This window comes from Corvus cornix, chromosome 1 (genome assembly GCF_000738735.6).
Source record: "Corvus cornix cornix isolate S_Up_H32 chromosome 1, ASM73873v5, whole genome shotgun sequence".
NCBI classification, from domain to species: domain Eukaryota; kingdom Metazoa; phylum Chordata; class Aves; order Passeriformes; family Corvidae; genus Corvus; species Corvus cornix.
In genome coordinates this window covers 44,311,140-44,332,172 of record NC_046332.1, presented here as the reverse complement: position 1 = coordinate 44,332,172, position 21,033 = coordinate 44,311,140, and the positions used below count along the sequence as shown (strand labels likewise).

Sequence of the window (21,033 nt, the reverse complement as noted above, 5' to 3'; positions counted from 1 at the left end):
TAATAAGAAAGTTATGCAAAGTGTAACTGTTGACAATTTTCACTGGTTTAATTCTTATAATTTTATGTTGCTGGAGATCTGTAAGGTCCCAATAGCCTCAAAAGGATTTCACACAAGCACTCAAGCTTGTACTTCATGATCAAACCACAAAGTCAACACCGCTGCCAGTAATGGATTCTATTTTTAGCACATGGAGGGAGCAAAAAAAAAAAAAATTTATCACCCAACAATAGATCATCAATAATCTGTAGTCGTGTAAGACCATAAATGTGCAAGTAAATCGGAGAAAACCCCAAATCCCTCTACTAGTATTTTCTTACTAAAGATGTCAAAGGGACTGAATGTGATGCTGTGGTTTAGAAAGCCACAAGTACAAATCCTTCTGTATTCTAGCACATTACCTCATCACTGTTAATGCAGAATCCAGTCTGAGGACTACCCTTTAGACAGTATATTTGTAACTTGCTAAACCGAAGTCCAGGAAAAATGGTGGGAATATAGCAGAAAGAGGCCTACAGGACTAGAGAAACAAACAGCGAAAATGAAAACTAGTAGTAGGCACCTGAAAAGGCTGTCCTGGCCTTATACAACCCAGAGCTCGGTGTTGTACCTGCCCACAAGAGCTGCAGGACCAGGACACAGCCGGCGACGCTCCCCAAGACTTTGGAGCGTGATACTCTATCGCCTTCTGGAGTTCAGAGGAAAACACTGATTTCGCTCAGTAAGAGCACGCCTAAAGCACAAAACGTCAGAAAGCCTGGGGGTGCCTTTTGCCCATTTATCTTTGCGTTCCTCCCGCCAAGCTGCTATTTAAAGTTTAAAAGGGTGTGAGTAGCCGCAGCTTAAGCACGCTGGAAGCCCTCAGCCTCGCCCCAGCAGCAGAGCGGCGCCCACCCAGGAGATCTCTGCAAAGGACCACCAGCGGGGAGGCCCCGGGACCCACCCCGAGCTGCGGGGCGCCTTCGGGAGCCTGGAGCAATCCCGGCTCCAGAGCAGATCCCGCCGCCGCTTCCCGCCCGGACAGCCCCGGCACGAACCACGGCACAGCCGCCCCTGTGGATGCCCGTCAACGGCCTTCCCGCCGCAGAGGCTCTTGGGAGCTGTAGTCCTAATCCGCCGCATTCCCCGGCTAGCTGCGAGGAGGCCTGACGGCTATCGAACTACAGCTCCCAGCATGCAGAGCGCCGGGGCGGTGCGCGCCTGTGGCGCCGGGAGGCTGTGCGATGGCGGCAGGTTTGTAATAGAAGGAGAAGGCTGTGGAAGTCGGAGCCGGGCGCGGCTGAGGGAGCGGCCTGAGGAGTGGGGCCGGGGCTGATGCCTCGCTATGTGCGAGGGCCCGCGGGTCGGAGCTGTCGTGCTGCGAGTGCTTCGGGACCGGGGGAGCGCTTGGGGCGTGCTCTGTGAGGGCGGTGTCCGTGTCGGTGAGGGAAGGAGGGCGCTGGGCCCGACGCCTCGGCTGGGCTGAGGAGCGTGGCTGTGCTCGTCTCCCCACGGTCGACATCTGTGGGGATCCGTTTGTCCCTCCTTCCCTTCCCAGATCCCTGCTGGGTGCTCCGGTTGGCACGAAAGTGCTGCTGCCGTAAATTTCATGGGGAGGTTTAGACTGGCAGGCGGCCTCCAGAGGGTCTCCGAAAGGTGACGGGTAAAACAGACCGCGAACCTTGAATTTGCCTCTCAGGGGAATCTGCACCTCGCTGGGAAACTTCGCCTAGCGTCTCAAAGCAGAAGGCAGCCGGAAAACATTTCTGTAATGTAATTTCGCTGTTTCACTCCATCGCGGTTTCAAACTCTGGTCTGGAAGCATAAGCCTTTTTACTGCGGGAAAATTAAGTGAGAGCTGGCATGAACTGATCTCTTGGGAATGAGGAAGCTTTAAGAAGTTATTTCCTGATTAGCAGGACTGTTGAACCGGAGCTGCTGTGGTTGTCTGTCCTTGGTCCCTTGGCCCCTTCTCTCCTCCGTAGTCCCCCTGACACACCTCATGCACAGGCAGAGAGGTACTTGCCCTGGCATTAATTTGAGGAAGCTGTGTGGTCCGGCTCCTGCTGCCACACTGCCATCAGCAGCAGTTTTGTCTCTTTTTCTTCCTAAGTGAGGCAATCACTTTGGGTCTCCTTCCTACATGAATTCTTTCATGGTTTGTGGCACTTGTAGGATTTGATGCAGTATTTAAACTTTCCTTTGGATGGATTTTAAAGAAGCTTTTTGGGAGAAGGAAGATGACAGGCAGCACAGTTGTGGAGTTTCTGTGAGGAACTAAGGAAGACATGAAAATGATAAGCATTGCATTGAAATATGTGCAGTAAAATGTTTGTATTTAGATGGACATATCTGAAACTTTGCATTAATATGAAGGTCATGTGGTGGAGATCTCTCAGCTCATCAAATCACTTCTTTTGTTGCAAGTGTTTAAAAAAATTCTGAATCCCTCTCAGTACTACTGAAGAAAATATTATGTACAGCTTTATGATATTTGAGATGATATTAACTGCTCTCAAATAAATAAGACAATTAAGAATTGGATTATGTTGATTTTCTGCACAGAAAGTGTTTGTTTCTTGTTGTCCAAATTGTTTCTGTTGGTTGTGGGTTATTTTTATAAATGTGCTAGGTTGGTTATAAGAGAGTAACTTTCTTTTGCTAGGAATCTGTTATTAGAGATTTCTTATTTCATTTATCTGCTTAATTTCTAGGTGCTAAAAGTAGATAGATAACTGTCCATACCAGCTACCTGGAGCTTTGAAAGTTATACTGTCTTAACCCTACAGGACGTAAGATTGTTGTGTTAATGCTGACCAGCAAAGAAATTGGAATACAATTTGCAAGATGCCAACTGTTGAAAATCTGAGTGGTGAGCAAAACTTCAGTGCACGTTGGATATTCGATAGCTCCCGTGCTGGAGTCATATTAGATGCTAGTTTTACTGGTTTGAACTTCAAGAAAGGAAATTTGTTACCTGGACCTGAAAACATCACAGCTTTACCTGAAGAAGTGTTGCATCTTTCAGACAGCTGTTCTGTAAGTGATGACTCCCTGTGTGAAGAGTCTGGCAGCCCTCAGACACTTCAGCAATGTACCACTGGAACACTTTTTCCAGCAGCAGCTGGAAATGTAGAAAGCTCTAAATCAGACGTAGTCCATGGTGAAGTGGATGGTCAGAAAAAATCCAATCACAGTGATCCACTCTTACAAAAGCTTGAACAGGTAATAGTTCTAGAATTCCTTGACATGAATCCATTAAGATTTATCTTGTTCTTGCATTTGATTTGTCATGCCTGCAAGTAAGCAAACTCCTTGTAACGTATAGGCCACAGCAAGCTTAAAGAGCAAATCCTAAATTACAGTTACATAAACGTTGGTGTCCTCCTCATGATGTGAATTTACTGAGAGTCTAACTATTGTTGTTTGCAGGTGGCACAAGTTCCAGTTTAAAATGAAATTGTTCTCAAAATCATTTTACCTGGAAGGGTGCACACAATTTTACAATGTTTCTTTGCTTGAGGCTGTGGAAATGGGGTGCTGGTCACTACAGTGGTGATTCACAACACAGTGGAGTTGAATGTTCTTGTATCTATAGAAACACCTTTGTTAGTTCTCAAAGTAGGTGTGACCATTCACATACCTGGTTCCGTTTAGATGAAGAGAGATGTTACTGTTGAATCTGGTAAAGTGTCCAAGTCATCAGGACAAAAAGGCCTGGAATCGTAATGCTGTTATGTTACTTGCTGGTTTTTTTCTAATGCAAGTGTGTCAGTCAATCCACTGTAAGTGGCTGTGTGTTCACTAGTAGCTGTTCCCAATTACTGGAAAAAAATTGTGTTAGCTGAAAGTGTTCAGCAGCACTTTAACAGACCTTGCTCTTAAGGACTAAGAAGTCCTTGCCCGCTCTGCCAGCAGCTACATCAGCATAAATCCCCATGTCTGTTCACTCGAGTGGAGAGAGGGAATGCATTTGTCTCCAGACTAGAATTCCACGAATTACCAGGTGCTATGAAAGTTTTCTCCTGTATTTTACATGATAGGAGAATGCTTACCCACTTTTAAAATATTGTCAGTAGTATCAATCAGTGGCTAAATAAATATTAGCTAGTTTATTGGTATCTTAAGAGGAATTATTAAGTGTTCTTAGGAATTTATTGACAGTCTGTAACAAAATAATTCTGTGGTATGTTCTAAATAAATCTAGCCTCTAATACATTTATTTTTTTGTTTGAAAAGCTGAAGGAATTGCAACAACAGAAACAGGAGCAGTTAAAGAAACAACAGATGGAACAACTTCAAAGGCTAATGGAAGAGCAGCAGAAGCTACTTATCATGGTGTCTGGCCAGCCAGCAGCTCATGGTGAGTTGATAAAGAAAGCACATGATGTACTTTCTATAAACTGAAAAATTTAATCTCATTTTCCAGTTAAAATCTGACAGTGTCTTTTGTGTTCTTCATTTTAAGATTACTTGATTAGTCAAAGGTAAATGCTGCATTGCTTCAGTGCCTGGAAGTTGAGTGCTACTGAAGAAGGAATACTGTCCTGTTTTTATAAAATGCCAACTGTAATTGTGACTTGATCAATATGTGCTATGATGGGAGCCCTTGCTTCAAAGTACATGTATTAAAGTGTAAAACAATTGTTTTCCTTTCTGATTAGCTGCTTCTCACAGTACTTTTGACTGCTTTAAGCTTTCAGTGTAGCCAAATGAAGTGGTCCCTCCTTGTTTGTGCTGACACATACCACATTCAGATGATGAACTGAACTAGAATGGGGAGCTGATCTGATTTAAAAACAAAGACCTGTAACCTGTATCAGTTTTCCAGTCTTGTTTGCTGGGTGCAAGGAGAGGGGACAGCTCTTGGCTGGGAAAAGCTTTTAGAGTTGAGCCAGGGGTACTTTCTGCTCTTGGCAGTGTCGGTCCAACCTGACTGAAATGATTGTCTTTCTTTCACTTGGTCTACCTGAGAAGATTGAATTAGGGCTTATTTTAGGAGAAGAAAATCAAGATTGCCTAATCACTTGTTCTTGAGCAGTAACATAAGGATGGAGGCTGGGTGATCAATCTTGCCTGTCAGTGCCATTTCTTTTCTCCTATGGAGCAGTATTTTTGTAATAGAAATACAATGACACGACCATTTTGTTCCTTCTCATTTCAAGGTTATACTGTAATGGCTGAAAGTCAAAAGCTAAGACCTGGGCATTCAGCAGGCTTAGCAACTTCACCTCAATTGCCATCATCTGGATATCAGAATATCTTTGAAGATGGAGCTCGTGCTCTGATTGTTTCTTCCCATACACAAGACAACGATTCTTTACAAAAGCTGAACAACAGAGAATGCACCTCATCTTTGAAGAACAGTCTTTCAGAAGTGTCTGCTTGTGAAAAGCAAGGTCTGTGTGTGCCTCTGAAAAGGCCTAATTGTTTGAAAAACAAGGAAGACAAATATGTTACTACTTAGTCATTTACAGAAAGATAACTTGATGTGTGGTACTTTTTCCTCCCTTGTTACTGAGAAAAATTTTCTGCTACTTATTTTGAAGGTTTTATGATTTTTTGTTGGTTTACTTGGTATGTTGGTTGGTTTACTGACAGCTTACAGACCTCAGAGTGTTCCAGTTGTTGTCCATTTGAGTTTGGTTAAAATCAGCATGAGCCAAAAATCAAATTCTTCTCAATTTATGCGTATATATGATGGAAACAGAAGCTTGATAAGAAAGCTCGTCAGTACAGCAGATGTCAAAATTTGTTCAGTTATTTTTTTAAGCCACAGATTAACAACAGCAAAGATGAACAATCAGAATGGATTATTTAAGGTCTGTGGAAATTTTTTAATGCATAGTTGCATGTTCCTGTACAAAGAAAGTGCAAATTCAAATAAGAATTAATTTGGGGAAATCTTATGGCTATTTTATGTACAAATTCACATCACATGGCCCTGAAACTCCCTTCTGGTTTTAATCTGACCTGAATGCTGCTTAAAGTATCTGCTGAGAACTGATTTGTTGTTGGGATGAAAAAACCCACCTCTCTTGCTTTTACAGGAAAAAACATGTGGTGTCCAGAAAAAAAGATGGAATTATTAATGGAGAGTGAACATAATCACATTGATCCTTTAGGTGTGGGAAGTGCAGATGTCTCTGAAAATTCCAGTGGAGGTGAACAGTTATGGACTAATACAGAGGAAAGGTAATTCAGACCATGATTATGCAGTTTTTATCAAATAACAGGAGTTTGGTTGGATTCTGAGTCCTGATTGAAAGAGTCTGATACTCTGAATTTGTGCAATTTCTGAATAAAGGATTTGATTTTTTTAGGTACTGTGGAGACCTGTGGTAAGAGAGGCTCTTGCTTGGAATTGCTTGTGCTGTAAAAGATGAGATGTTGTGTGTTGGATGAAGAGGTGTGTGTGCAGCCTGGGGTAATGACAGCTCAGAAGCACCTTCCAGTATAGCTGGGTATATAAGCAGTTATGGTTGCTGTTCCCGGTTTGATTTATTACAACCTCCTATCCAGTGTTGTGTGCTGAAAGTAGTAACGTGAGGCAGGAGGACAAGGCTGTGACTTTAGTTTACTACCAGGAGTTATGATTATTTGAAATGTCCGAGGCCAGGTTGGACGGGGCTCTGAGCAGCCTGGGCTAGTGAAAGGTGTCTCTGCCCATGGCAGGGGGATGCACGTTGGAACAGGATGATCTTTACATTTGTTTCCAACCCAAACCATTCTGTGGTTATAAGATTCTATGAAATGTCTGTATATGGCTAAGGCTAATCATAGTGCTTGTGGCTGAAGCCTTCTCATGTATGGCAAAAGATTTGTAGATGCAGTTGATAGAATGGCAGTAGTGGTTGGCTTTGTTTCAGAGCTCTGCCTTCTCTGATGGGTCATCACAGAAACAAGAAGTGCTTGTTGCAGGCTGTGGTGAGTTGAGCCCAGCCAGCAACTGAGCACCCACCCAGTTGCCTGCTCACTGTTCCCAGAGCAGAAAGCAAGAGGGTATCAGAGGAGGAAACTTGGGAGTTCAGGTAAAAACAGTTTAATAAGTAGAGGAAAGAGGGGAAAGGCCCCAGGTGATACACAGGCAGTCATGCTCTGTGTCCCACAAGCAGACCGGTGCCCACTTGGTCTCTGAGCAACAGCTGCTTTTGGAAGATGAAGCCCCCAGTTTTTACTGATGAACTTGATGTTGCATGGCATGGAATAGCCCTGGGGTCAGTTTGACTCAGTTGTTCTGGCTGTGTCTCCCCTGTGGTTGGTCTTGCCCATCCCCAGCCTGCTTCCTGGGGTGGGCAGCAGCATGAAAAAGCAAAGAAAGCCTTGATGCTGTACAAGCAGGGTTTAGTAATAGCTAAAATATTATGTTACCAATGCTGTTGTAGTCACAAAGCCAAAACAGAGCTCTGAAAAAAGCTCACTCCATGCCAGCCAGACCCAGCACTCCTGTGAAGGAGGAGGAGTATCAAAGGGGGAGTCAGGGAACGTATAATCTCAGTAGCATTCCTGAGTGGAAAGGTGATACTGTAGGAATTGGCGGCGTGACTAAACTACGAGTGGAAGTTTGGTGATTTGTCCGAAAGAAAGGGTCATTAAGAAAAGCAGTGAAAGAAAAAGCAACAAAACTTGCATATAGTGTCTTTTATGTTAACTATTGCAGGGATTAGATAAACATGTAGTGTTAAAATGCATTTCTCAGATTACCTTAATGCCTGAAGCACCTCAGAATTTGCCATCTTTTATGCAATTACACCTTAGGACTTTGAATACCAGTGATGTTAAACATAGTTATTTTATACAGAATTGTAAGAGTTATTTTTGTAATTACTCTAGACCTATTAAAGCTGCAATACATGAGAAGAAACAGACTTTTGAAGAATTCTTGGAAGAACAGATACAACTAGAGGAACAGCGTCTGGAGCAACACCAGAAGTTACAGGTTATTTATTATTACGTTAAAAATCTTCTTTATATATTGTACTGAGATGTGGTAGGTGCTTTAGAAGTGTACAAGGAAGATGCTAGCAGGGAAAGCTAACACTGAATGCAACATTCGCATTCTTAAAAATAATAAACCCCAAGTACTCCACTTACTTAAGTCTTCAGAAATCCAGTAGAAATGTACCATCTAAATTCCTACTCGTATGTGGGATTTAACTGAAGAAATCTTCAAACTGTGTAAGGAGCTTTTTAACATTTTATGGTTTGCTTTTCTTTACTCATTTTCAGGAGACAAGTGGATCAGGTGTTCAAAAACCGGTGATCAAGAGACCCTTCCTGAAAAGAGGAGAAGGTTTAACAAGATTTACTAATGCCAAGTCTAAAATGACAAAACTTGGAGAAAGCACCTCAAAACTTCAGCAAAGGGCTTCAGATGACAGAAATGTTATTAAAGTGGACAGATCCCAAATACAGAAGAAAACTGTGCCTCCTGGCAAAGAACTGGTTTCTGAAAATCCTTTCGCACCATGTAAAAAATACGACCACCCCAATAAAGTAAAACGTTGTCCCATTCAGAAGACAGTGGTTCTCAAGAATCACAATGGAGAAAATATCTTGCCATTAGAAACAAGAATGCAATCAGGAAGAAATCATGTTGGACAGATGAGAGATTCTTACCCATCAGAAATTAACAATAAAATAGAAAATAAAGAGAACAGAGTAGAATTTGCTAAGTCTAACACTGGCAAAATCAAAACCAAATTACCTGGCACAGAAAAGTCTCAGTTGTCTCAAGAACTGGCCAGTGCCTTTTCTAATCCTAAATGTCCCATAGGTCACCCTGTAAAAGATTCAGAACTGTCTTTTGAACTTTCATTTCAGAATAAACTGGAGAACTGGGAAAAAGAAAAAGAAAAAGAGAACCTAGAATTAGACGAATTTTTGTTCCTGGAACAAGCTGCAGATGAAATATCTTTCTCAAGTAATTCCTCATTTGTGCAAAGGATCTTGGAACGAGACCAGCAGACTTTAAAAGGCCGTAGGATGTCATCTACTCCTATCAAGGCAAAGCAGCAGCAAGTCAAGGCGCTGGCCATCGAACTTACAAATGAGAGAAATAAAAGGGCAGGCTGTGTGGCACGGGAAAATATAAATGGTAGCCCAGTTATGCATACAGCCTCAAATTCAGGAACAGATTTTAGAATGAAGGATCCATTGAATAAAACAGACGGTGTAATATTCTCAGCTTCTTCCCTGAAAGCAGCGCCTGCTTTAAAAAGTAATCATTGGATTGTAAATGAAGATAAGAGTGAGGGCAATGATGGTACTTCTACAGATTCTGAGAGTGAATTTGAGGCCACATTAAAGCATGACAACAAAGATGCTAAGACAGACTTTGTAAGCCACAGAGAAAGTGATCCAGAATGTTTTGATTGTGGAAGTTCTGTTATAGACATTAGCAAAGAGAGCAAAAATGGAGATGCTGACCTTGGCTTGTCAGACAAAGATTGCAGTGTACTGTCAAAGCAAAAGATTAGAAAAGCTATAGATGATCACAGAAGCATGTTGTGTATTAGTAGGAGTAAGTTTGAGTTTGATGATGAAAGAACATGGAGTGATCTTGATGAAAATTATGTTAGCAGTGATTTACCTGAAAAATATACTAAAATACCTTTGCAGATGGACTTTTCCTTTAAGAATGATACTACTGTCCCAGATAAAGCAATAAAGAGAAAAGTTGCCTCAAAGAAAGGAGATGAAACGTCCAAAGAGTCTGCAGTGGACGTTGATTCAAATGGACCTCCTGTATCAAACTTGATGATGAAACTGTTTCCTTCACTGAAGCCAAAGCAGAAGACAGGCTGCCATCCAGAGCGTGAAACCAAATCAAATGTGGAACCGGAGCTAGGAGGTGAGAGAACAGCAACTGGTAGGAAGTGGTGAAGAAGGCATATCATACAAGTCTTCCCTACTAGTGCTTAATCTCCAACCTGAAATTACACCAAAGGGTTTAAGTACAGACTTCTTCTGCAAGAAATGGCCCTGTTCTCCCCCTACATCTCCTCTGGTTGCATGTCTGATGCCGGGTCTAACAATTACACAGCTTGCAGAATGACTCTAATTGGTGAAAACTTCTTTTTAAAAATGTATTTATTTAATTGGCGTGGTTTTTTTTTTCCTTCCCTCTGGAGGCTTCAGCTCATTGAAGTAACTTGATCTGGAGCTGCTTGATTGTTGTTTCTGAATGAAGGAAAATACCAAAGGCAAGCTGAAAATGAAGTGGTACCTTCCTTTCCACCACAGTGGATTTACACCACAGAAGAGTAATGCTATTCACTGCTAGGTTAACATTCCTCTTATGAAATACAAGGGAGTGGCAGACTTGTCTGTGTTTTCTGAGAGTAGTATAGTGTCTACAGAGTTCATGTGGAATATGGGAAATGGGGATTCATTTTTCTGCTTCGCCCAAGTTGATTTTGTCTGTATGGTTGCAGTCTGTGGAGGACTGCCTCTAAAAGCCCCTGCTGCAGCTGTTGTACTTCTGCTGTGATTAAAATTGGAGTTGTTCAGTGAAAGCATGATGGCAAGACCTAGTATTTAAACCTTTTGTCCCTAAGGTTGTGATCTCGGTTTCAGACTCTGTTCCAATGCATGTTTTAGGATTTTGTTTAGGTTTTTGTGGTAAGCCAGTTGATGTAATCTTTTTGGATTTCAGTAAAGCCTTTGATTTCATCTCTGTTAGTGCCCTTCTGGACAGAATGTCCAGCATTCAGCTGGATAAACACATTGTGTGATGGGTGAGCAACTGGCTCACAGGTCAGGCACAGAGGGTTACAGGGAATGGGGTGACATCAGACTAGAGATCTGTCACTAGTGGGGTTTCACAGGGCTCCATCTTAGGACCTGTGCTCTTCAGCATCTTCGTAAATGACTTGGACACAGGACTAGAAGGAATACTAAGTAAGTTTGCCAACTTGAGTTGGGAGGAGCTGTTGACTCCCTTGAAATCTGGGAGGCCCTGCAGAGAGACCTGGACAAATCAGGGCTGGGCAATCGCCAACCAGATGAAGTTTAACAAGGACAGCTGCCAGATTCTGCACCTGGTATGGGGCAACCCTGGATATATGGACAGATGGGGAATGAGATGCTGGAGAGCAGAGCTGTGGAAAGGGACCTGGGGGTCCTGGTCAGTGGCAAGTTGGACATGAGTCAGCAGTGCCCTGGCAGCCAGGAGGGCCAACCCTGTCCTGGGGGCACCAGGCACAGCATCACCAGCTGGGCAAGGGAGGGGGATTGTCCCACTCTGCTCTGCACTGGGGCGGCCTCACCTCGAGTGCTGGGGGCAGTTTTGGGTGCCACAATGTAAGACAGACATTAAACTATTGGAGAGTGTCCAAAGGAGGGCAACGAAGATGGTGAAGGGCCCTGAGGGGAAGCCATACAAGGAGTGGCTGAGGTCACTTGGTGTGTTCAGCCTGGAGAAGAGGAGGCTGAGGAGAGACCTCATTGCAGTTACAGCTTCCTTGTGAGGGGAAGAGGAGGGGCAGGCACTGATCTCTTGTCTGTGGTGCCCAGTGACAGGACCCGAGGGTGAAACACAGACCTCACTTAACATAAGCACCTTAGCATAAATACCAATTAACAAAAACTTAAATGTGACTGCTGCATCTAACTATAACCACTTCTGCAAGCAGGGAACTACCCCTCGTGGGCTCAAGTGGTAAGAAGGGAGAGGCATGTTAGCTGTCACAAAAGGCTGGAACAATGCAAAGTCATAGGGTTTGTTTTAATAGATAGAAAATAGAAGAATGTAATCAGTAAAGTACAGTTATAGAAAAGCATAACAGCAGTTAGGTGAATGTGAGGAATATGTTAGATAGGAACTATGTACTGTGTTTGTAGGCCTAGGATAAAGAAACCACAGCTTATGTGCACTCCAACCCTTAAAACTGTAGCTTTTAGATAAGCAAACAAACAAGGGCAGATGCCAGAATTGTAAAGTATAAAAGCCTGTGTAAAATGAACCACAGCGACACATGCACATGGAGGTGCTAATCCCTGCAGGTTCTCTGGCCACCAATAAAGGTGTGCTTTACTTTACAGTACCTGCTGTGGAGTACATGCCTTTGAATCAAGGGAATGGCCTGAAGTTGAGTCAGGGAAGGTTTAGGCTGGATATTATAAAAAGGTTCTTCACCCAGAGGGTGGTTGGGCCCTGGAACAGACTCCCCAGGAAGTGGTCAATGCACCAGCCTGGCAGAGTCCAAGAAGTGTTTGGACAATGCTCTCAAGCACATGGTGTGACTTTTGGGGATATACTCTGCAGGGCCAGGAGTTGAACTCGATCCTTTTGGGTCCCTTCCAACTCAGGATATTCTATGATTCATATGAAAGCTGCAGTTTGGAGAATTGATTGTGTAGGGTTGTCTAAAAATGGATGCTAAAAGTTTGCAGGAAGAGGGGTAGGGTTGGGGTGTTTTTTCCAGCATTTGAGAGTATGTAAGGATGAGCAAGGCAACCACTTACACAGCAACATCAGTATTTAGTCTATTCTGTTGCATACTCAGACTCTGAAACCCTGGGGATTCTTAAGTAGTGACTGAACAGCAAACTGGGATGGAAGAAAAGCCCACAAAACCCCTCCCTATTGTCAGCCTCTGCAATAGATTTCCCATCAGGGATGGGTCTAAACAGACTTTGTTGTGACCAAAACTTGAAAAAACTTAAAACTTTAAACTTTCCTGTTTCATATACCTTATACCATCATACCATCATACTGTATACATATACCTGGCACATATATATGGTATGTACCTATACATGTACTATATGCACTCATTATACCCTTATACCATCATTTTATTTCTCTGGTTTGATGTGAAGCCCCTCACATTCCATTTCCAGATATAGCTTTAGTTCCACCAGGATGGAAGATGCATTCAGTACTTAAAAGTACTCCGAAAGTGATAGATCTTCTCTGTATTTGAAGTACTTGAGTAAACAGTGCAGAGCTTTTTAAAACATAACTTCTGTGTTATTTGGATAGTAGAAGTTCTTGGCAATATTACTACTGTCTAAAATAGTATTACTTGGTTTGTCTTTTTTTTTTTTTTAACAATTTCTTATGCTGGTGTGTGATAATTGTTTACTTCAGTCTTATGGATGCCATTTAGATAATGTGCCTGTGGCTGTGCTTTGACAGGAAACACTGTTCCATCCCAGCTACTGAGAGAGAGACTCGCTGAGTTGGAAACTGAAATTGAGAGATTCCGAGCTGAAAACACAACTCTGACTAAACTCCGTGAAGAAAGAGAGCACGCCTTGGCAAGTATCAGGTAATTTTCAATTGCAGCATTTTGCTGCATTGACTTACATGGTGTGTTGCAGACTCTCCTGAAGTCCAGTTACCAACAGCACAGGTAAACAATTCATGTGCTTCAGTTACAGTGGAGATAGGTCTAGAAACAAGTTGTTGCTCTGTGTGTAAGTTAAACTGTAATTATTACACAGAAATTATTGTATTAAGAACCCTTGCCAAGTTAATATGATGTCCCTAAAGGCTGTGTCTGGGAGAACGTGTATGCTTTTGTTCTGAAGGGTGACACAATCCTAAACTGGCCTTGCAGAACTGGTCTTCATGCTAACATGATTGATGCTTTTGCTTTGGATTGTGTATTTGTGTGTACATACTGAGAATATTTTAATTTGAACTGGGGCATTTGTAAGTGGCATATAGAACAGAATAATTACCTCTGATGACTTAAATGGTGCACATCTGTTCCTACCACAGCCACTTTTGTTTTGTTTGGGAACAGCGTTGTGTCTTTGGCTAATGTTTAATTTTTGATCGCCTATTAGCAGATTCTTTTCTATGGTGCTTTTGGGGGTCGGTGTTCTAATGTTTTGAAGAATGCAGCAAGATTTTAACCAAAGTTTTTCTAAATTTGGGATAATGTTTGTGGCTAGAAGATATAAAAATATAAATTGTTGGACTTCAAACATCCACTGTGTGACAATTCTTACTTGTTAAATAAGTAATACCATTTATATGTAAGTCTTCCTGGGGGCAAGAGATGCTAAACTGCAATCTGTGACCACAAAATACTCAGTTTTCACTTTGTTTCTTAACATGAGATGTGAAGGGGATTTGGGATAAAACAACAACTTTGTTTCATAATTATAGGAAAGAAATTGCAGACTTTGAACAGAGGAAAGCCCAAGAACTGGCTGAAATAGAAGAATATAAAAAAAAGGAAATTAAAAAACTGCAAAAGGAGCGTAAAGTTTTTGAAAAATACACCACAGAGGCTAGAGCAATTCCAGATAAAAAAGAACGTGATGAAATTCAGGTATAAGAATGTATTATTATTCTTGTCCACATAGGAACATGTAAGTTCACTTAAAGGCAGTCAAGAGCTAAATTCTAATTTCGTTGAAAGATTACAAGTGATTTCAAGATGGGAACTGTTAGCAGACATGGGTTAGTGGTGAACTTGGCAGTGCTGGATTAACAGTTGGACTCCATGATCTTGAAGTTTTTTTCCAATCTGAATTATTCTAATTGAGGAAGGGAACTACAACCTTCACAAAGCTGTTTGTTGGTTTTAAGGCAAAAACTCGTAATGAACAAATCTTTTTGTCACATTTCTGTACTAAAAATGTGACTTGTGACTGATAGAATGATCTTCAACTTGGAAACAAAATTACTGAAGTTAAAATACTAAGTTGTAAGTTTTTGTTCATGGTAGTGGATCAAAGTGCAAACTAGAACTCCACAAGGGTTTTATTGTGTCTATAACTCTTGTACAGTCTATGTAGTAATCTTTTACAATTTTCAAAGTTACATTCTATTATCACTTGTAGGTCTTTAGGTTGTCAGGGATGTAAGGAACCCAATCTGTTTGTTCCTGCATTGTCAGGATGTATGGTATATGAGGTGTATAAACAAGCCATATTAAACACCACACAGGGATTTCTCTATTCTTTCCCTATGAACTTACTTCAAAAAACTGAATTGGCATTTGCTAAACTGTCTAGGCAGATTTATGTGTGTTTTGTGTGATTGTGTCCTCCCTGTTTTCCCGTGCCAAGATTTTTGAAGGGCCCTCCAGGGGTAGCATTACTGATTTTGTATTTCTGTCCCAAGTGTGTTTGTAGTGGCCAATCTATGAAGTGTAAAGGATGCCAAGAAAGCAAGAAAAACAATTTTGCTGTGATTGGAGTAGAGCTTATAAAAATGGTAGTCTAAAGTAAATAATCACTCTTTCAGGGAGGAAAACCGTTCCTACCTTTCACCCCCTGCACTATTAAGCTGATCTGACTTTTTTGCCACTTGTGCCTTTTTTGCTTGTACTTGTATTTCTATTAGAAACTAAAATATATTTTAATATATTAAAAATGAAAACTCTTTATAAACATGCGTTTTTCTAAGGCTTTAAAACAGCAGATTGCAGAATTACAGGAAGATTTAAAACGAAAAGAGGCAAAATGGTCAACCACCCATCGACGCCTGAAAGATCAAATAGAGGCTTTAGTAAATGAGAATTTGGAGCTAAAAGAAGAAATCAAAATTATGGAGAAGTTTCGTCTAGAAGCCTGGAAGAAAGTAGAAGCTGCTGGAAGCAAGAAGAAAATAGAAAATTCTGGGATGACCCTAAATAGAGCAGAATCTGTAAGTTATTAAACTCGGTGCTTTAAATACAGTTGTGTGAATACTTGTGAATTTTGTGTTACATACTTTGAGTATAATAGCTACAATTTAGCTGTTTACTTTTAATGTACTGATTAGTACACTAGTGACAGACACAGAATTTTGTTAATGTCACATTCTCTCCAAATGTCAATGCTCACAATGTGCAGCATCCCTTTGTAGAGGAGCTCATCTTGGAAATTAAAAATGGTGCAATTATGAAAGAAAAATCATTGATGGGGTCTAACCTGTGAACCTCGGCACCTCCAGGATCAACCAGGCAAACCAGGCAGTTCATGATCGTCTAAAGCAGTTATATTAAGTTTTGAAACTGTAACTATTATTCTGGATTGCTTGCACCAAATTAACATTCTAGAGTTGTTGGTAGTGAGGGAACAGATGGAGGAAGAGCTCCAAAGTGCAGCTTGGGCTACATCACACAAATCCTTCTGCTCACCAAGTCTCAAAATTGTATAGTTTGTGAAGAAAGCTTCCAGTAAATTTCATGTCATGTGGTGTATAAATTTTGTTGACTCTGTATGAACAGTTATGATTACATGTCACATGAATAGCAAATACTTCCTTTCTTTTAGTGTCTTCCAAACAGAGGCCCAAAAAGTCGAACTGCATCTCCCCTTCTTCCAGTACAGAAGTGCAGCAAGACAAATGGCAAAAGTTATTCACAGGCAAAAGGTAAAAATACTTGTCTAGACTCTGTTAAGTCTTTAAAATAAAACGAGCGTGAAGTTTTGCTTTGTGGAGCGCATCACCGCCTTAAAAGGAGATAGAGCGGGAGCTGTCATGGACTTGAGCACATGGATAAATACCTCACAGGGTGGGATTGTGGAGAAAGCTGTGATGAGACCAGTTTTGGAGTGAAAATGCTTCTGGTCATACTTGATGGTCTGGAGCACAGCAGAACCTGCTTTCTGTAATCAAAACAGGTGTTTATCACTGGTGTTCTCCAAGCTGCAGATGTTGGTTAGATCATGGAATAATAGAAGGGTTTGGTTTGAGGGGACCTCAAAGATCATCCAGTTCCAACCCCTCTGCCAGGAGCAGGGACACCTTCCACTAGATGAGGGTGCTCAGAGCCCCATCCAGCCTGGCCTTGGACAGTTCCAGCAATGGAGCATCCACAGCTTCTCTGGGCAACCTGTTCCAGTGCCTCACCCCCGACAGTGAAGAATTTCTTCCAAGTGTCTAGATGACTGTGTTGATAGCATCAGAGCTGCTGTGTCTGTTCAGAACCTTCTGTTACCAGGATCTGTAATCATATGGGCAATGCTGTAGCAGGTGTTCCTTGTTCACAGTTAGGAGCAAAGGCTGTCTGCATTCCTAAGGGATAATCACATATGGAAAGTAACTGCAGGATACTTTTTTGATACCTCTGACAGCTCACGCAACCATCATGTTATCTGTTAGAGGAGTGTGTTCCAGAATGGAAGGTGGTTTTATTTTGGTAATTTGATAGGAGAGACATGGAAAAAATACGCTGATCAGTTCCTGTTAAAAGCTTATATTAATCTTCCTTTGTTCATTTTAAGGTGTAACTAATAATGTTGTCTAAAATCCTAGGAGGGGAAAATCCTTTGTAAATCTACAGAGATGAAATAGGAGAGAAAGGGCATTAAATGCCTGTTGCAATGATTCTTCAGTTGTAGCTTCTTGCTGACACACAAAGCACTAGCAGTGATTGATTCTTTTCTTGGCATGTGCTTATTCTTTTAATAAATACCCTGCTTTCAGTTTCTACTGCAGTTAAGAAATGTAGGTGTCCTGTACAGCCTGACCTCCTATGTAATTGTAACATTTAAACCATACTTTAATTTCTCTGTCTAATTTAACTATTACATGTATCTCAGTAGGAAAACTTCCTAGAATACCTGCATCAGGACCTGCTTACGACAGAAACAACTCTGAGACAACGATAGCACCAGAAGATTCTTCTAAGACTTTTATGGTAGTAAGGCCTGTGTCTTGATTTTGTTTTCAAAGGGGGAGGAAAAAGCCTAAAATAGAAAAGTTAACGAGTATCTGGAGGGTGACTGATGAGGCTGTTGACTCGTCTTTTTATCTTTGTCTAGTAGTTGCATTATTCTTTGGCTCAGGAGAAAAGATACAGTAATAATCTCCTGCTCTTTTGAATTTTGCAAGATGTTTTACCTTTTGGGAGGGCTAAAGAAAGATGGATGTTCATATGCTCCATGGAGGGCAACTGTGCAAGGATCTTTTAAATAGTTTAATTAAATCTTACATTAATTGCTGTAGGTTATACTTAGGCTTTAGAGAACGTGATTGTTTCATACCATGATGTGATGTCTTAAGGGAATTGAGCACCATGCTAAAGCACATCACTGAATTCCTCTTCAGTCCAGACTACAACTGACCACAGACAACCAATGATTGCTCAGTCTCCATCTCTTGTACCACTTGAATTATACTTGGAATTGCTTAAACCCCTGATTGTGTTTATGCCTTGCCATACTCATCTTCCTTCTGGTGCTGCTCCTTGTTTCCTAAAGTATCTGTCAGCCTAGGGAACACAAGTGTATAAAGACAAAGCTTGATTTGAGTTTTTGCTTGTCGTCTCAGGACCCCTCTCCTGATGAAGCTCACATGTCACTATCATCTGCTCCTGCATATACAGGCAGTGAAGAGATACAGAGAGAAACTGCTTATCCTGATGGAAAGGTAAGATGAGAGCTTGGCACTCGGAAATTCTGGAAGACAGCTGTTGGGAAAGATGAGTGAGAATGTGAGTGTGAGGGCTCGATAGTGACATCTCTCATGTTTTCATTAGGTTGAGAAGGTTTTGAAAAATGGCTGTCACCTTGTATTTTTCCCAAATGGAACATGGAAAAAAGTGGGTTCTGATGGGAAGACTGTAACTGTAACCTTCTTCAATGGGGATGTGAAGCAGATTATGCCTGATCAAACAGTGGTGGGTATCCTACATGTGCATTTTTCAATAAATACTTATTTATCTGCATGTGTACACTCATTTAAAATTTCTCACTAGTTACACTAAATCTGAACTGTTGTCTGCAGATTTATTACTATGCTGATGCCAAAACTACTCACACGACATACTCTGATGGCTTAGAGGTCTTGCAGTTTTCAAATGGACAAATAGGTAAAGAAATCATCCAACCCAACCATCAGAATTATTCCCCATGTATCTGTATTTATGTAATAAGCATATTGTCTCAAAATACATTTCAGAAAAGCATTATCCTGATGGCAAGAAGGAAATAACCTTCCCTGATCAAACAATTAAGAATTTATTTACGGATGGCCAAGAAGAAAGTATCTTTCCTGATGGCACCATTGTTCGTGTGCAGCGGTGAGCTTTTCCTTCTCAGCTCCCCTGGCCTGGGCAGGGGATGGGAACAGCTGGGGCTCAGTGACAGGGGCACTATATGGTGACAGATCCATTTCTACAGCTCCTGAAAGTTAGTTTCATTATACTGTGAACATATATTTACTGCTTGAGCTTTGAGTTTGGTTGTTTGGTTTTTGGTTTTTTTTGGAAGAGGCATAAAAACTGTGTATTGTCTTATACCCTAACCTAAGACACTTCTCAGATTTGTACATAATTATACAAGACATATCTAGGAAGGTGGTTGGCATGGGAAGCAGGTGTTAGTGACAGCTGATAACTGATAGTGCTCAAAATACCACGCTAACCTCCCTTGGACTCCAGCAGTGATTTAGTGCAGATAAAGTGCAGTAGAGGCTCTGAAGTACAAAGAGGTCAGATCAGTTTTGCAGAACCAGGTTTTTGAGTATGAACCAGCTGAGATATTTAACAGATTTTCCACAAATACTGGTTTTTTTTTTTAAAGTCTTCCTTTATTTAGGCTTACATATTTGATATTTGTTATGAGACTAATCTTACACCAGTGCATAATCCTTTCTTGTTTTTTTCCCCTTTAATGCAGAGATGGAAGCAAAACTATAGAGTTCAATAATGGCCAGAGAGAACTCCACACATCACAGTTCAAGAGACGGGAGTATCCAGATGGGACTGTCAAGACTGTGTACATGAATGGACAGCAGGAAACCAAGTATGTCTCTGGAAGAGTCAGAGTAAAGGACAAGGATGGTAATATTATCATGGACACGAAGGTATAGACCATGTCAAAACTGCTGAAGTGTTAGCACATCAGCAAAAATAATGTACATTTCTGTAAACAAGTGAACACGCTTAAAGCTTGTTGTGTATATATTATTTATAGTTTTCTCTAAATAAATTTATTTTTCAGAGGGTGCTACTACATCAGAGCTTTTGCTAATTCTTTTTTCCCATTTTAGTTCATTGATTCAGTATTCAGTCATGTGGGGTTAAAAGGGTGTTTTTTAAATCAGCTGTCAGTGAACACTCAAACAGCTGTAGACTAGACCTTATTTTAGACATCAGTTTACTTACTGCATGACTTTAAAGGAATGGCAGGCTTGGGCTATTTTTTTTCCTTCATTGTCCTGTTGTCTTTGTCTCAGGTGGGAGGCAACAGCATTAGCAGACTGCACTGTCTGTTCTAGCAACTGCTCTTCTATACTCATAGGGCTAATACAGGTGAGAGTGGGGACAGGTTCATTCTCTAAGCTACTCAGAAACACCAGGAAATTAACAAAGGTCATCTCATCCAGTTCTCCCACCTAACAGGTTTTTTAAACTGACTTGCCTATTACAATTCTGCAGTACCTACTACCAAAAGGTTGCTGCTGGGCTGGCTGCTCTCTCTCCATTCTTGTGCATGCTGAAAAATTTGTTTCCTTCTCTCACACAGTAGCAGACTCACTTTCTTCTTGTCTCCTCTGCCCCCTCGCCTTTTTCTCCTCAGTGAAGGCAAGCTCTGTCCTTACTCTATGCTCTTTTTTACTCTCAGAGTGGCAATGAGAACTGTGCTCACTCACACCCCGAAGTTACCTGGTTGGGAGGAGGACCTGGTTGGTCCTGGCCTTTTGGGGAATCTCAAAGCAGCAGCTCTGATGTAATTCAGGGCTAAGTCACTTCTACAATGGGTGATAAACAATGGGGTTTTGGTCTTTTTTTAAAGGAAAGTATTTTGAAAATGAGTATGAACTACCTAAGGTATCTGCAACAGCACCAAGGACATGTCTGCTTAGTACCAGAATATGCACTGAAACTGACAAGATCCTTCCGCTGCTTGTCCCATTGTGCCTGGGCAGTGAGGTCAACTTTGGACCCTTGTGTTCATGGGAGCTTGAGGGAGGAGAATGGGTGCCAGGGGATGTGTATGAGCACAGACTGAAGCACAGGAGGTTCCCTCTGAACAGCAAGAGGCTTGCTTTACTGGGAGGGTGGCTGAGCCCTGGAACTGGCTGCCTGGAGAGATTGTGGAGTCTTCATCACTCAAATGTGTTCCTTGATAATCTACACAATGCTCTCCTCGGAG

At 41.5% G+C, this 21,033-nt stretch overlaps 1 protein-coding gene across 4 annotated transcripts; it reads left to right on the top strand.

Moving 5' to 3' along the window:
- The first annotated feature begins 1,187 nt into the window (after positions 1-1,187).
- On the top strand, positions 1,188-19,890 carry CENPJ (centromere protein J). 4 transcript variants are annotated; one of them, XM_019286502.3, is made up of 17 exons: positions 1,188-1,233; positions 2,694-3,204; positions 4,219-4,342; positions 5,145-5,378; positions 6,030-6,174; positions 7,813-7,918; positions 8,209-9,832; positions 13,124-13,256; positions 14,105-14,270; positions 15,353-15,592; positions 16,204-16,303; positions 17,479-17,573; positions 18,206-18,304; positions 18,414-18,554; positions 18,662-18,746; positions 18,836-18,956; positions 19,555-19,890. In XM_019286502.3, the coding sequence occupies exons 2-17, from the start codon at positions 2,827-2,829 to the stop codon at positions 19,745-19,747; spliced, it is 3,984 nt and encodes a 1,327-aa protein (XP_019142047.3). In that variant the 5' UTR covers positions 1,188-1,233; positions 2,694-2,826; the 3' UTR covers positions 19,748-19,890. The 4 variants fall into 4 exon arrangements, with proteins under 4 accessions (XP_019142047.3, XP_010398849.3, XP_019142046.3 ...); XM_010400547.4 differs by having other exon boundaries at positions 17,479-17,576; XM_019286501.3 differs by having other exon boundaries at positions 17,476-17,573.
- The last annotated feature ends 1,143 nt before the right edge of the window (positions 19,891-21,033 follow it).

Coding starts and splice junctions, on each gene's coding strand:
- CENPJ (XM_019286497.3), top strand. CDS start 2,827: ATGCCAACTGTTGAAAATCTGAGTGGTGAGCAAAACTTCAGTGCACGT. Junction 14,271..15,352: donor AAGAACGTGATGAAATTCAG/GTATAAGAATGT, acceptor CGTTTTTCTAAG/GCTTTAAAACAGCAGATTGC. Junction 18,305..18,413: donor CTGCTTATCCTGATGGAAAG/GTAAGATGAGAG, acceptor TGTTTTCATTAG/GTTGAGAAGGTTTTGAAAAA.